Consider the following 13,290-nt stretch of genomic DNA (forward strand, 5'->3'; position numbering starts at 1 on the left):
ACGAGATGGATGTACAAGCATGGTATTACATATGGGCATCGAGATATCAACACTATCTACGCAAGGGTCTCGCGGTCACTTACATCCGTCATCTGGCTGTCTGGCTCAGCTTGACCCACCTGCTGTTCCACCAACTGCTTCGCATCCTCATACACCCTAAGCCAACCGTCGCCTAAACCCTCGGCATGGCCGTCTCGGAAAACGGTGAGTGCGTCGAGCGAACCTTGGAGGCGGCGTAGTTCATCCCCACCCGGCAGCTTGAAGTCGTTAACGAAAGCAGGGTATGAATCGACTACATTCATGAGCGGCTCAAGTTCCAAGAGGCCTGCCCAAAGGAGTGCTTTGTAACTGGCAATCGTGAACAGCTTCTTATGAGCAGGAAGTGCCATTAAACTTGTGCACGTCTTCGCGATTTCTCCGGCTGCATCTTGGAGCGTACACTGATGGGTCCGCACCTGCTTTTGCCAGACCATTGGATCTATCGGCGCCGGACCTTGCAAGCGTGGCTGGCTGACAATGGAAGCGGCATCGTTGGCGGCGATGTAACCCATGAGTCCGGATACGACGGTCGCGTTGAGGCTGGCCAGGTACCTGCAGCTCTGGTGGTCAGTGATCCGGCGGGGTTAATACATCGAAAGAGGACATTACTTGATCAAAGGCAGTGCATCACGGGAGTCTGCAGGATCTCCCCTGCTTCCAGCTTCGACAGCGGCAGGTTCTTGGCTTGTACTGGGTACGGGATCGACTGTTTCGGGATCGATGGGTTGGGTACCAGGCTCCGAAGGCTTCGCCATGTGGTGTGAGGATCTAAGATCGTACTTGTGTGCACTCGATGGAGTCCTGGCAGACTGCCTCTTCCGTGGAGTTCGGGGAGTCCGGGAAACAGAAAGGTTTGGTCTTGCACAAGCTCTCTTGTGTGGTGTCCTGGTCTTCCGTGGTGTCCTGCCCTTACGTGAAGTTCTAGGATTGGGCAACCATTCTATGTCGTTGGGTCGAGGCATGGCAGGGTTGAATCGTCGCAGGCTGGGAAGACCTCAATGTTCTGTGTGAGGGACGTATAGTAGTATGAAGACATTGACTGCTTTAAGTACGCAGGAGGGTGTGCTTGCCATGCTGGGGTGATTCGAGAGTCAACATTCATCGGAGCACAGTCACTTGGGAGTCAGGCCTTGCGCAGGCCATTGAGATTCTATACACACAACTACCGTGCCAATCGTCAGCAAACCGCCAGAGAACTGTTGTCCGGACCACCATTATTCACACCACCTGGGTCGTCGCCTCTAGGACGTCAAGCACCTTGAAGGCCTTGGGAAGGGAAGGTCGTCCTTGGATTGAATGAGGAGACAATCAAGTATTGAAATGCAAGGAGGAATCTGCTTCATTGGAATATCGCGCTATTGATTGGGACAAGTTGATAAAGCTACCTAGCTAGACTTGACCCCGACCTTCCCCTAATCTACTTACACGTCTGGCTCTGGCCACGCCTGCTACAAGACATACCCGGAAGGCCAGAGGAGGTTAATCGGATAGTTTGCCTGTGTCAGAGACCAACGATCCATTCAGCAACGCTACTCCACTTCGCATAATGAGGATTCCAGTGCGGCTCTAGAAACCGTTCGGCGTCCCTGAACGCAGCCTGCCAACCAATTTCAACGCCTTCTTCATTTTTTTTAATGGCCAGAAGCTGTATTGCTTCAGCGGTCTCCCGTATCTGGCCTATCGCTTCGAGGCTCGGCATGTTGATTTCACTGAACTGGTCGGTCGGCTTGATGCTGCCCAGGAAAGAGTCACGTCCGATGGCTGGTTCTGGAACATTCAACGAAACCGAGAGAAGCGTCTTGTAAGCTGGCAGGACGAGGAGCTTTTCGTGGACGGCAAGCTCCTGGAGAATCGCACAGTACTCGCCGATGCTGCGATAAGTCGTGTGAAGCTCCCGGTGGTGCACAAGCATGTATTGGTCCCATTCATGCGATTTGGTCGGCAATCCATGGTCGGAGCCTGCCGTCTCCCATCCAAGCATCTCACGGGAGAGCTCTTCAGCAGCAATGTAGCCCGCAAATGCAGCAATCGCAAGGGTATTGAGAATATGGAGATGTCTGTCACTGGCGTCAGCCGCTCATGGAGCATGAAGTGGAAGGACTTGGGACTGAGTCGTACCTCACTATCACTTGCGCTTTTGCGGCGTCCGCAAAAGCTTCGCTGTCTGGTGGCGTTGTTCGTCCTATATTGGAGCTCATCGTGTGATTGATTCAGAAATGCTTTGCTTGTCTGATACAGGAGGTTGTGATTAAGGAAGTGGTTTGTTGGAGGAAGGGGTTCGGAGGTATTTCGATGAGTACATATAAGGGGAACTTCGGGTTGGTTTGCTACGATTCTCGTCATCTACCAGGTCAGTCTTCATTCACCAAACGCACTCAAGAGTCTAATGGGTTGTCAAGAACAAACAGAAAAGCAGACAGGCTGTACTGGTCAGCAGAGCAACCAACATTCACCGAAGGGGTGCTACCATGTCGTTCATACGGGAAGCCAGACATTGGAAAGACGCCTCTGGGACGTTCATGACGCTGCGTCATGTGTATACTCTACTACTACACTCTAGTACTTTCGTGCTCCTCGTAGGGAGGTGGTATGGATTCCTCCAGCCATCTCTGCCCATCGGCCCGCAGGTGAGGCTTCAGAAAGTTGAAGATCTCGTCAAATGCTGTCTGCCAGCCCACGATACCTTTCGCTGGAGCCTCGAACTGTAAGGCGTCAATATGAGAGGCTGCATCTTTGATGCGACGTCTATCATCCATGCTGGGCATGTTAACATGTCCCAGACTCGTGGTCGGCTGCACATCTCCCAAGAAGGTGCCAGGACCGACAAGAGGCTTGAGGTGCTCCATTGAAGCAGACAACAGCCATCTGTATCCCTTCAGGTGGATCAGATTGCTGTGGATCGCGAGCTTCGCAAGCTCCTGGCATTTCCCGCTTATCGCACAGTACGCTTCGTGGAGAGTACGGTGATGTTCCAGCATACGCAGGTCCCAGGTGTGCAGGCTCAACGGCGCTCTGTGGCAGATTTCCCTCTCCTCGAATAGGCGGAGGACCCGGGCCACCTCGTCCGCATCGATATAGCCGTGAATAGCAGCTCGAGCGACAGCAGCCAGAGTGAAGAGATACCTGACGTCGGTGTCAGCGAGGGCAGAGGCCCCTAATCAGTATGATCAGAAAGCTATAGTACCTAACTACGAGCATAGCATCAAGCGCGCCGGCCAGATACCCGGTAGTCTGGTCTGCCGGACGAGCACCCGCATTAGGTGACGTGTGCGTCTCACTGCCGGCTGGTCTTTCTGGAAGCGGTCCTTGGAGAGGCCTCGCAGGTCCAGGGGCATTATTATTTGGTGTTCGACGCAAGATAGACAGTACTGACGTTCGGCCGTCTCGGCTTGCTGGGCTGGTAGGCTCATCTGACTGTCTCGTCCAAGGTGCCATCGTATGGTCGTTGTTATTCAGTCTCGGTTCTCTGGAAAGCGTAAGATTTGAGTTCAAATAAGAAGAAGGATGTTATTTCTAAAGGCAAATGCAACAGGGTGTCAGTGCAGCATATATGGGCTTCCCAACCGGCGACGTGTTTGCTGTCAAGGCTCTGACATGGTAATTAGACCCACAACATATCAGTATAGTCATTTGATAGTCAATTCAACATACCCACAATCTATACATACTTGCACGATATCTGTCATGACAGCCAGCAAACAACCATAGCTTGCCCAAGCTGACTCGACCCAACCCCGGCTGTCCTACTCGCCGAACACAAGACGCCACGCTTCCACGCCAGGATGTTGCTATGCAGTTTCCGGGATGTTCAGGAGTGCCTTCAAGTCCTCCATCATGTTCTGCCAACCAAGGATGTCTTGTGCTGCATCCCCTCGCATCTTTAGGCGAGACTTGGATTCCTCTTCCCGCAATTTCTCGAACATCTCCTTGCCTATGGGTTTCGGGCCTACTCAGAACCGTGACGTTGTCAGAGTTCCTGGTATGCCTTTCAACATCGGTCCAAGGATGCCATCGGCTCCGCAGACGCGGTCCCAATCTGCAGTAGCCGCTTCCAAAAGCACTGCATACCTGGAGACTTTGAGATACTCCGAGTGACGCGGCAAGGCTTTCAGGCTGTGGCAACGACTAGGCCTATAGACCTTCCCGTGGCTGAAAGCGTCTGGAGATGCATGTGCAATACCTCTCTCCATATCTCCGCATCAGTCGGGACGTCGTAATGCAAGACCGGTGCATTCCCACCCTCTAGTTTTCGAATGTTGGATTCCAAGATTGCTGTGTACTTAAAGGCCCAAAGGGCAGCACGACCGACGTTGAGCAGGCATATGAGTTGTCTGTGAGATGTCAGAAGTAGCACTCGAACGCAAAGATGTGTCGATACTGGATCATTGCCATTGCCTCGACAGCAACCCGGGTATCGTCGTTAGGCGCCACAGTACTGGGGGCTGTTGTAGGGGGCATCGTCGGGTGATTCATTCTGGATCCTGCTGAGTCCGTGGATTTGGAAGGTGCCTGGTCGAGAAACGATTGAAGGGAGGATGCAGAGTCGAAACGCCGCCCAAGACTCTTATAGCAGCATATCGTTGGTTTGCTTCGTTGGATGTCAGTCTACATTCAATAAGTACTCCCCGTCATTTCGTTACCTGATCAGCAAGGACTGATCAATATGTGCTTGCTGGCATTGCATACGACCGCAAACATTCGGCCACCCAACCACGCCTTGCACCGTACTCCTTTGCACTCTTGAACCCAGGATCGCACATGGGACCAGAAATAGAAGTAAAGATTCTCGACCTACGAATACTCGCAAAATGAGTGACATGAAAGCTAGCAAAACATCTCAGGAATCATCCCGTGTGTTTAGCACTGGCTCCATGTCTGAAAGAACGTTCTTCCAACCAACTTTGCCTTGAGTCGCGACTCCATTATGCTTCATCGTCAGCTCGTGAAACGCAGACTGTAACTGTCCCAAGAAATCATGGCTGGGTAAGTCACCTCCTCTCACGCATTTGGGATTTCCCGGAAATGTTGGTATGAGGTGAAGCTCTGCTGCAAGCAGCCCTGCAGGTCCTGCAATACGGTCCCACTCTGTCACCGCCGCTTCCATCAGCGACATGAAGCTAGGGACCTTTTCGTAGTGACCGTAGCGCGGTAAGGCCATTAGATCAGCGCAGGTCAGAGCTAAAGACAGGTTGGTCTCGGCGATGGTACGGAGCTGTAACTCCATCTGTGCTTCCCACATAGCCGCGTTTGTCGAGATGTTGTAATGCGATGGGATTGTACCATCGTCGACCCAACGCATGTTTCTGACCATTGGAACTGTTCCCATGTAGCTCATAATGGCGCAGGTGCCGATGTTCAGTAAGGTTTTCATCGTTCTGTGATGATCAGTGTATGCACCGTGTGCACCCCAAGTGTCAATACATGTCGACATACCTGATTATCACTCGCGCCTCAACAGCCTCTCTGGTGTCATCGTCGGGTGCGGTGGGTATGGTCTTGGTAGTACCTGCGGTGGAGGGTGCTGCTGTGGCGCTGGCGGTCGGTCGTACTGGCAGTGTCACTGCTTTCCCTGGTGTTGATGGTCTCTTTGCTGGTTGTTTCCCTTTGCGAGGCATTATCAGATGATTGATGAAGTGTCGATGGAGGTTCGGATGTTCTGGAGGGTACACTTGGATTGCAGAGTGGTAGAATTGGCCCAACGAGCTCAACGGCAGCCTTCCAGACTTTTGAGAAGCATTTCGGTTGTTTGCTGTACTGAGAGTCATTCCATAGTCGCTCATGTATTGCTGCCTATCATTCATTGAGTCAGCCGACGGTGAGTAGGTCCTCAACGATTATCGGACTTCTCATTCCATAGTGACCAGCGAATGTTTGCTTATCGGCGCTGCGGGCGTATCCTCATGACTACGTTAAGACATCAGTCAACTCGTTCCACAGCTTGAGGGATAGTCACCTGAGAGGCCCTGAAAAGAGAATGGTACACCAAGAAGAAAAGGATAAGTAAAATAGATTGCTCACACGACAGCTTGGAGTACCAAGGTTTCCAGGTGGTTCCATCACTGGCTCAGCTTCATCTCATCTTCATCCTCCTCCGCTTCCCTACCCTCCTTATCCTCCTCCGCGTCCTCTTCTATGTCATCGTCGTCGTCGTCGTCGGCCTCTGATGGCGGCTCTGTCTTGGGCTCCAACAGCTCCTTCACCTCATGAAGCTCCTGAACCGCATTGCAGCTTCCTCCAGTGCCCTGCGCTGGGTTCCCTTTGTGCATTTCATCAAGCTTCTCAACGGCCTTCTGCAGTTGAAGTTTAGCATCTCGGGTGCAAAGCGTCGCTACGAACTCGGGCGTTTGGCGGAACTTAGACATCGGCTCACGACGGTCAATAAGGCCCATCTCGGATGTCGCTGCGTCCATCAGAGAAATGAACCCTTTGACTCTTCTCGTGACCAGAGTCATATAGACAGGCAGCTTCATAACGGCGTTGGTAGTCCGCTGTATAGCCTGATAGGTGACCTTGAACGTTCGCATGTGCGTCGTTAATTGCAGCTCGTAGAGTTCGAGGTCAGCATCGACCAACGGGTTTTTCTGAGCTCCGTATTGGGGGGGGGTTCTCGCACGTTCCGAACCAAGCCGTCGATCCAGAGGTAGTTCTTCAGTGCAGGGACTGCAATGCCGATCAGGGAGATAAGGTGCCTGCAAGCCGGTTAGTGCAAAGTCACCATGCTCACATACAGTACACGACATACTCGGCCATGATTATGACTTCGGTCAAGCCGGCAGTCGCACTGGGCTTGTTCTTTGCAGTAGGGGCTTTTGATCCCCTTGATGGAGGCAACAGCAGAGGAGTGTAGCTCGCAGGTTGCGCCAGCCGCAGGATTGGTGGCAGGGCGGGTTTGGGCTCTCCAAGGAGCCAACTGAATTCGTTCAAGACGTTGTGCCATCCTGCAATGCCCAACGCTTGGATATCATAATGCGCACTTTGACGGTATCGAACCTCCCGGTTGAATATAGCCATGTCATGTTCATCCGGAATGATGCCATCTTCTCTTCCGTATATGTGTTGCATGACTTGCCAGATCGGGCCTTCGCCGAAGTTGATGGCCTCGTGATAGAGACGATAATATTCACTATGGCCTTCGACGATGTCCACGTCCTCACTAATTATGTCGTGGACCGGGGACTTCTCTAGCGCGAGTCGATTGACGGAAACCATACGGTATGTGCCCAGGAATAATTGGGACCACCACTTGAGCTGCTTGTTTAGGTACTGGATCTCACCGTCGACGTTCAGGCCCAGCTTTTCCTCCTTGACGGTGCGCATGTTTCGCGACAGCTTGACGGCTGCGCCGAAACCCGAAAGGCAGGATAGTAGCACCTCCAGCGAGTGTACCATGTGCCTACGGACACTGATTAGCTACTTCGTCAACAGGCGCATACCATGCATACTTGACCATGTGCCAGGCTTGCACTTCGGCCTTTAGCTTCTTCTCCCCGACGTTCAACTTCGAAGGTGGTTTGGTCATCCAGGGAGGAAGTTTACCGGCTGGTTGCTTTCCTTTAGCACGCTGGGTCGGTTCTGCGGTGGCTTCGAGCTCCGTTACCTGCTCCCTAGCAGCAGGTTGATCTGCCTCTCCCATGTGCTGGTCGACGTTCGTGAGCTGATTTGCCGTCATCGATTGCTCTCCTGCTGGTGGCTGCTGAGCCGCGGCTGTCTGCTGCTTCTTCGCAGGATACTTCGCCTGCGCTGGTGTCTTTCTCTTCGGGCCCATGGTGTTGTGTTGTTGGTTGTGTGCAGATAAAATCCTTGGTGTGCTATGCTGAACGTCGAGGATGTGGTGGAACTGGGTTCAGTAAGCTCTGAGTCGATGTTGAAGAAAGGATTCAGGATTGACGGGCTGCGACACCCTTTAACTGTTTGCGAGGCCTGTTTGCCGTCATTCGTGTCACCGCAGGCTTAGCGGTCAGCCGCTATTGCATGTTGGCATTCCCTGCGTTTGTTCCGTTGACCCGAGTCAATGTGAGCGAAACATACAAGCGTCTGCACACCATTCACTGTAGGACCTTATATAGCATATCTCATGAAAAGTATAATTGAATGAGATTGGACAGAAAGAAATCAAGATGCACAAGCATTATACAAGACAGAAAAGAAAGTCACTACCAAAAGAAGGCTCACCTAGAAAGCCTCACCGGAGCCTCTGCTGTAGCTCATGACGACCACGGCCCATGCTCACCCTCACTTCCAAAGACAGTTATGTTAGGTCCGTGAAAGACTCCTGGATTTCATCGACCACATCCCTCCACCCCAGATCACCTGACTCTGGGTGTGGGTTTCCTAGCCAATTGAGACCTTCGATAGCGTGTTGGAACATGGTCAGCTGCTCCAGGGAGATCGCATCATCACCGTCGGCATACTCGGCTGCCATCATCGGTTCCACAATCTGCGCCCTCCCGCATTCTTGAATTGTTTGGACAAGAGCGCGATAACTGGCCCTCTCATCGAGAAGCTCCTGGTGCATCGAAAGCTTCTGCAGCGCAGAGATATTGGTGTGATTCAAAGAGTGTAGGTCGCCGAAAAGACGGGCATATGTCTTCCGCATATGAATCATAGACGCCATGTTCGTGGGAATATCCAAGTGCTTTGTCGAAGGAGATTTGTTCTCAATCTTTCGAAATGCCTTGACCAAGTCGTCGGCTCTGCGGAAATTATACAGCGCAGTGATGGTAAGGTCCAACATGCCATATGTGTAACTGAAGCAGTGTGTCAGTGAGTTCTTTACGACAGTGTTGGGAGCCATGCCTTGCAATGTGGTGCACTTCTGCTTCCTCCTTGACCCTCTTTGCATGCGCCTCCATTTCAGATGGGGTCATTTTGAGCTTCGCAACGTGCTCCAAAAGGTCCTCTTGACGCCCCATGTTAGCGGCACCAAGGATGAATGTAGCCGCCTCTTTCGCAACATCCTTTCCTGACTGCTTCTCTTTCGAGGTTTGCTTCGCCTGAGGTATAGCTGGCTCTGGAGTGACCTCTCTTGCTGGCTGCTTTCCCTTCGCGGCTTCCTTTGGCGTGGATGCGGTTGACTGAGACGCTGCTTCTTTCGCCGGTTGCTTGCCTTTGGCTGGTTGCTTTGATCCTGAAGACTGTTTGCCTTCACTCGACTGCCTAGACTTAGGGCTTTCGACTTTAGCTTTAGCTGATTCAGTCAAGGTCTGAACAGGCTCGGGAACCTCTGGGATGGTCGTCAGGGATGGGTCAGGCTGAACATTCTCAGCGGGCGCCTCGAGACCGGCGCGGGCCTTCTCCTTCGCATCAGATGGGCAGCGACCACAGTCAATGACCATCTGATACGCCTCATCACGTTCTTGTGTCACTTTCTTCAGCTGAGCGCGCAAAGTCGCAGCGGCAGCCTCATGGTTCTTCTTGCTATCCGCAATCCGATTCGCCGCCTCGAGTTCTTGCTCGACGGCTTCCAGCTTCTTCTGCCAGACCGCGGCCGCTTCCCGGCCGCCTTCTAGACCAGTGACGACCTTTTTCGGTCTTTTGGGCCTCTCAGCCAGCGGTGATAATGGTTGTAGCTGCAGATCTTTTGCCGATTTTCGCGCCCTCGAAGGGATGGAATTGGAAGGCTTTGGAGGCATAGTATTCTGCTGAGCGGCGTGGTGTGGATCGTGTGTGTGGTATCGTATTGTCATAGGTTGGTTGGGTGAGTCGACCGTTCAGTGCTGCAATGTGGTGGGAAGGTTATGCAGGATTCCTAGGTCGACCTTGGAGGGTTTTATCCATGGCGCGGAGCAGTCTGTTACACACAGGGTCACCTGGGAGTCAGCCATGACTCGGATTTGCTTGCTACCATTCGCTGCGGAACGATGTTTGCTCGCGCCATGTGCAGACAGGCATCCGTGAATAGTCTGCCAATGACGGGTCAGAGTACTGTCCATGAGAAAGGACCTCAATGAATGATGAAAGTCTATGGTGGATTCAAGGGAATATGGTCAAGGCAATATTTCCAGGTGATTATGAAAAGAGCATAGCAAGAGAGTCAAGAAGATATACCAATGAGATCCCGGCTTACCCATGTGACCTTTGAGCCTCCAACCTCGACCAGACTCGACCACAGCCAGACTAGCACGGAAACAACTGCATCATCCCTCCCCCGGCCACTCCTCCTCAATGTCGTCCAGACCGAGCATCCCCATCTCTTCCATAGCCTCATCGAAACTCGGGTCGTCCGGAAACTTCGCAAACTCGCGACACTCATTAACAGCGTACCGCCATCCTGGACCGCCGAGCGTTTCCGAACCGCCTGGGAAGTGAGCAGCTAGCCTTGCGATCTTGACCGCCGACGTCGTTAGCTCCTCCATGTCCTCTGCACTGAGCTCAACCACCCAACCGCTGGTCCGTTGTCGTTCAAAAGACGCCATGACCCGATGAATAGGCCCATCCGAGCGCGCGATTTCGAGCTGCGCGGTGAGGAGGGCGAGGAAGCTTGGCTTTCCTGAGTGCAAGACAGAGGCGATCGGACGCTCCCAGATGGCCAGGATGTTCTCGCATGCCATTGAATTCGTGGCCGCTAGGGCTTGAGTGAGCGTCTTGAGGAGCGCTTCGCAGTATTGGGAGTTGGTGGGAATCGGCAAGGCCGTTCGTCCGTCTTCGCCCTCGTGTGTACGCATAGCTCGGAGGAGTCTATCTGTTGCGATGTAGCTCATGAGTGTGCCGTTCATGATGTTCAAAAGCTTGACAGCATGGCTAGGGTTTCGTTAGCAGATGTCAGGAATACACAACGAGAGAGTGCACCTCACTCGATCATGGCGCACGCTTCGATCTCCTTCATCAAAGCTTCATTGTCTCCGATCTTCTTCTTCATGTGTACCTGAGTAATCATGTTTTCACGAGCTAGAGCATCCCGGAGGGCTCGCTCGGCAGTTGGAGGTTGCGATGCCATGTGCCCTGGTCGTTCTGGCGTTTGTCTGAATTGTGGAAGTTGTTGGAGGAGTGGTACCTGGTGGGATAGACAGCTTTATTCAAGACAAAGAGGCTGCTTCATCGAGCGTCTGTTTGCTGAAAAGTCATTGCATAGTCATGAATTGCTCGACATGTGCTTGCGGCTGTCCCGTGATCGGGTCTTAGCACGTTCTTGATTTCTACAGCTTGCAAAGGGCACACTGGATTGAGGTGGACTGTGCGAGCTTAGCGGAGAATGGATAAAGAGTAGCAGATCTAGCCCGTGTGATACTGACATATGTAGAGCCGTGACGTTCGAAGTCAAGCTAGACACCGCGCATAGACCACTTGGCCAAATAACATTCTACCGCGCCAAATCGAGGATCGATCACCAACTCCAATCAAAGAAGGAGTCTGATGCTAGATCTCGATCTCTGGAGGGAGACCCAAGAACATCCTCACATCCCGAAGAACTGACGTCCAACCGCGGTATCCAGCAAGGCCGAGTTTCATTTCGATCAGCTTCTCGGACACAGAGTTTAGGAACCGTAGTTCTGCGTCTGTGGGCACATTTACCATGATGGTGCCTTGCGAGCCCTGCAGCACAGGCTTAGATAAAGGCCCGGCAGCATCGGGGGAGAGCAACGGTCCGAACGACATAGCGGCATCGAGTAGCGTCTTATGGCTGCCGATCTGCGCAACGAAGACGTTGTGAAGTGGAAGCACCGTGAGAGCATCGTATGTGCTGGCCAATTTTGCGCACGTCGTCTGGAACAACTCATGGAACTGGCACACCTGCCTTGCGTATTACTGCTCCCAAGTTGGCACGGGATATATCGGTAAAGGACCGTTCGTAAAAGCGTTTGTGTTGAAGCACAAGATGCTGGCACATTGGTAGCTCTCGAGCATGCATGCGGCGATATTGACCGTTTCGCTGAGTTGTCTGTACGGGAGTCAGTTCTGTTCTGTGAGTGTGAAAGCTAATTCTTCATACACAATCAGGTAACGGGCTTCTTCGCGGTCTTGCAGAGGTTCCGAGCGGTTGTCGTTGTTGAGTTCTCCCAAGAAGCCATATTGGCTGGTTGCGCAAGGATTGAAGGCCATGCTCGACGCGGCGAGAGCAGGTGTCGGCAGACTCAAGGCGACGGCCGGAGCAAGATCTGAATTAGATCCGTAGTGGGTTTTGTGATACATTAGCTTTTGCTGTGAAGGCGTAGATGTAACGTGGAGTCGATAATGTTGTATCTGTTCCAGTGTGGTGCGTCGGAGAGAGGAAGGCCTTAATATATAGAACGGCGATTTTGCCAGGCACAACCAGTCGCGGGGGAGTCAGCCCCATATTCGCCATTGCCAGGCAGTCCGCAATCTCAAGGCTACCTCTTCAATTGAGCAAACCTCTTCGTAAGCTCGTCGACATCCGGAATCTTGCCTCCAGGCCCCACCTCCGCCTTCTTGTCTCCATTCACCGCCTTGCTCTTAGCCGCATCAGCCATCTTCTTGTTCGGCTTCAAGTCAGGAGTACCAGGCAGATTGACCTTCGGTCGCACATTATCCGTGCTGGGAGATGGTGGGTTGACGGAAATCGGACTCTTCGGTCCCATGTCCCGCGGTGGTGTTGCACGGCTCAGTGCTTCGGTAGTCATTGGTGCCTCTGCAGCCTTCACCTTCTGACCGCCGGATGGGTCGTCATCTTCGTCGTCATCCGCTTCATCCTCTCCATTCCCTGCCGTTCCTGCTGCCTCAGCCTCACGCCTCGCCTTCGCGCCTCTCGGCCAGTCGACATTGTATGCTTCCGCGATAGTAGCGAGGTAGTCCTCCACCAGCTGCTTTTCCGGCGGCTCCACCTTCAGCCTACTCGCAACTCTCGGCGAGACCTTCCCGTCACTATTCTCCATAGCAGCGAGTGTGAACTCCTTGCCATACTTCTCGGCCAACAATGCCCGCACAAGCGTCAATTCCTTGACACCCTCAATCTTCGGTGCAGCAAAGATAATGCTCTTGACCGCCTCCTCGAGCCCAGGGTCGCACTCTTTAGCTTCCAGCAGGCCCGCCCGAGCGATGAGTAGTTCGCAGTAGAGCTCGATGATCTCAAGCAGCTCGGTGTTCATGTCGCTGCGGATGATATTCTCTACTCGTATCCGCGCGCTCTCATCTTTGCCTTGTTCCAGGAGCTGTGCCATGCTGCGGCGGGACTGCTTTGCTAAGGCGGAGTCCTTCTGCTGTACCATGCGTAGCCGTGAGATGGACAGTTTCAGCTGGACCTTGATCTTGTTGATCAGTGTTGAGGATGGCGCCATGGTGGGCGGCTGGGTTATA

General features: G+C 52.9%; 9 protein-coding genes across 9 annotated transcripts; all 9 read right to left on the minus strand.

The window, feature by feature from the left end:
- Positions 1-56: 56 nt before the first annotated feature.
- Positions 57-794, minus strand: LTR77_006063 (uncharacterized protein; the record flags this gene model as incomplete). The annotated part of the gene is made up of 2 exons (XM_064803305.1): positions 57-591; positions 649-794. 2 exons carry the CDS (start codon positions 792-794, stop codon positions 57-59), a joined length of 681 nt encoding a protein of 226 aa, XP_064658220.1.
- A 746-nt stretch (positions 795-1,540) lies between these two features.
- On the minus strand, positions 1,541-2,237 carry LTR77_006064 (uncharacterized protein; the record flags this gene model as incomplete). Its single annotated transcript, XM_064803306.1, has 2 exons — positions 1,541-2,096; positions 2,158-2,237. The coding sequence occupies 2 exons, from the start codon at positions 2,235-2,237 to the stop codon at positions 1,541-1,543; spliced, it is 636 nt and encodes a 211-aa protein (XP_064658221.1).
- A 351-nt stretch (positions 2,238-2,588) lies between these two features.
- Positions 2,589-3,374, minus strand: LTR77_006065 (uncharacterized protein; the record flags this gene model as incomplete). Its single annotated transcript, XM_064803307.1, has 2 exons — positions 2,589-3,193; positions 3,263-3,374. 2 exons carry the CDS (start codon positions 3,372-3,374, stop codon positions 2,589-2,591), a joined length of 717 nt encoding a protein of 238 aa, XP_064658222.1.
- A 1,502-nt stretch (positions 3,375-4,876) lies between these two features.
- LTR77_006066 (uncharacterized protein) lies at positions 4,877-5,840 on the minus strand (the record flags this gene model as incomplete). The annotated part of the gene is made up of 2 exons (XM_064803308.1): positions 4,877-5,414; positions 5,473-5,840. The coding sequence occupies 2 exons, from the start codon at positions 5,838-5,840 to the stop codon at positions 4,877-4,879; spliced, it is 906 nt and encodes a 301-aa protein (XP_064658223.1).
- A 255-nt stretch (positions 5,841-6,095) lies between these two features.
- Positions 6,096-7,804, minus strand: LTR77_006067 (uncharacterized protein; the record flags this gene model as incomplete). Its single annotated transcript, XM_064803309.1, has 3 exons — positions 6,096-6,699; positions 6,782-7,432; positions 7,482-7,804. The coding sequence occupies 3 exons, from the start codon at positions 7,802-7,804 to the stop codon at positions 6,096-6,098; spliced, it is 1,578 nt and encodes a 525-aa protein (XP_064658224.1).
- Positions 7,805-8,287: 483 nt separating this feature from the next.
- On the minus strand, positions 8,288-9,671 carry IMH1_2 (Golgin imh1; the record flags this gene model as incomplete). The annotated part of the gene is given in 3 exon segments (XM_064803310.1): positions 8,288-8,786; positions 8,816-8,835; positions 8,853-9,671. 3 exon segments carry the CDS (start codon positions 9,669-9,671, stop codon positions 8,288-8,290), a joined length of 1,338 nt encoding a protein of 445 aa, XP_064658225.1.
- A 504-nt stretch (positions 9,672-10,175) lies between these two features.
- LTR77_006069 (uncharacterized protein) lies at positions 10,176-10,975 on the minus strand (the record flags this gene model as incomplete). The annotated part of the gene is made up of 2 exons (XM_064803311.1): positions 10,176-10,779; positions 10,833-10,975. 2 exons carry the CDS (start codon positions 10,973-10,975, stop codon positions 10,176-10,178), a joined length of 747 nt encoding a protein of 248 aa, XP_064658226.1.
- Positions 10,976-11,394: 419 nt separating this feature from the next.
- On the minus strand, positions 11,395-12,078 carry LTR77_006070 (uncharacterized protein; the record flags this gene model as incomplete). Its single annotated transcript, XM_064803312.1, has 3 exons — positions 11,395-11,742; positions 11,803-11,917; positions 11,969-12,078. 3 exons carry the CDS (start codon positions 12,076-12,078, stop codon positions 11,395-11,397), a joined length of 573 nt encoding a protein of 190 aa, XP_064658227.1.
- A 269-nt stretch (positions 12,079-12,347) lies between these two features.
- IST1 (Vacuolar protein sorting-associated protein ist1) lies at positions 12,348-13,271 on the minus strand (the record flags this gene model as incomplete). The annotated part of the gene is made up of 1 exon (XM_064803313.1): positions 12,348-13,271. One exon carries the CDS (start codon positions 13,269-13,271, stop codon positions 12,348-12,350), a length of 924 nt encoding a protein of 307 aa, XP_064658228.1.
- Between the last annotated feature and the right edge of the window lie 19 nt (positions 13,272-13,290).

This window comes from Saxophila tyrrhenica (assembly GCF_035928015.1).
Source record: "Saxophila tyrrhenica strain CCFEE 5935 chromosome Unknown scaffold_9, whole genome shotgun sequence".
Classification (NCBI taxonomy): domain Eukaryota; kingdom Fungi; phylum Ascomycota; class Dothideomycetes; order Mycosphaerellales; family Extremaceae; genus Saxophila; species Saxophila tyrrhenica.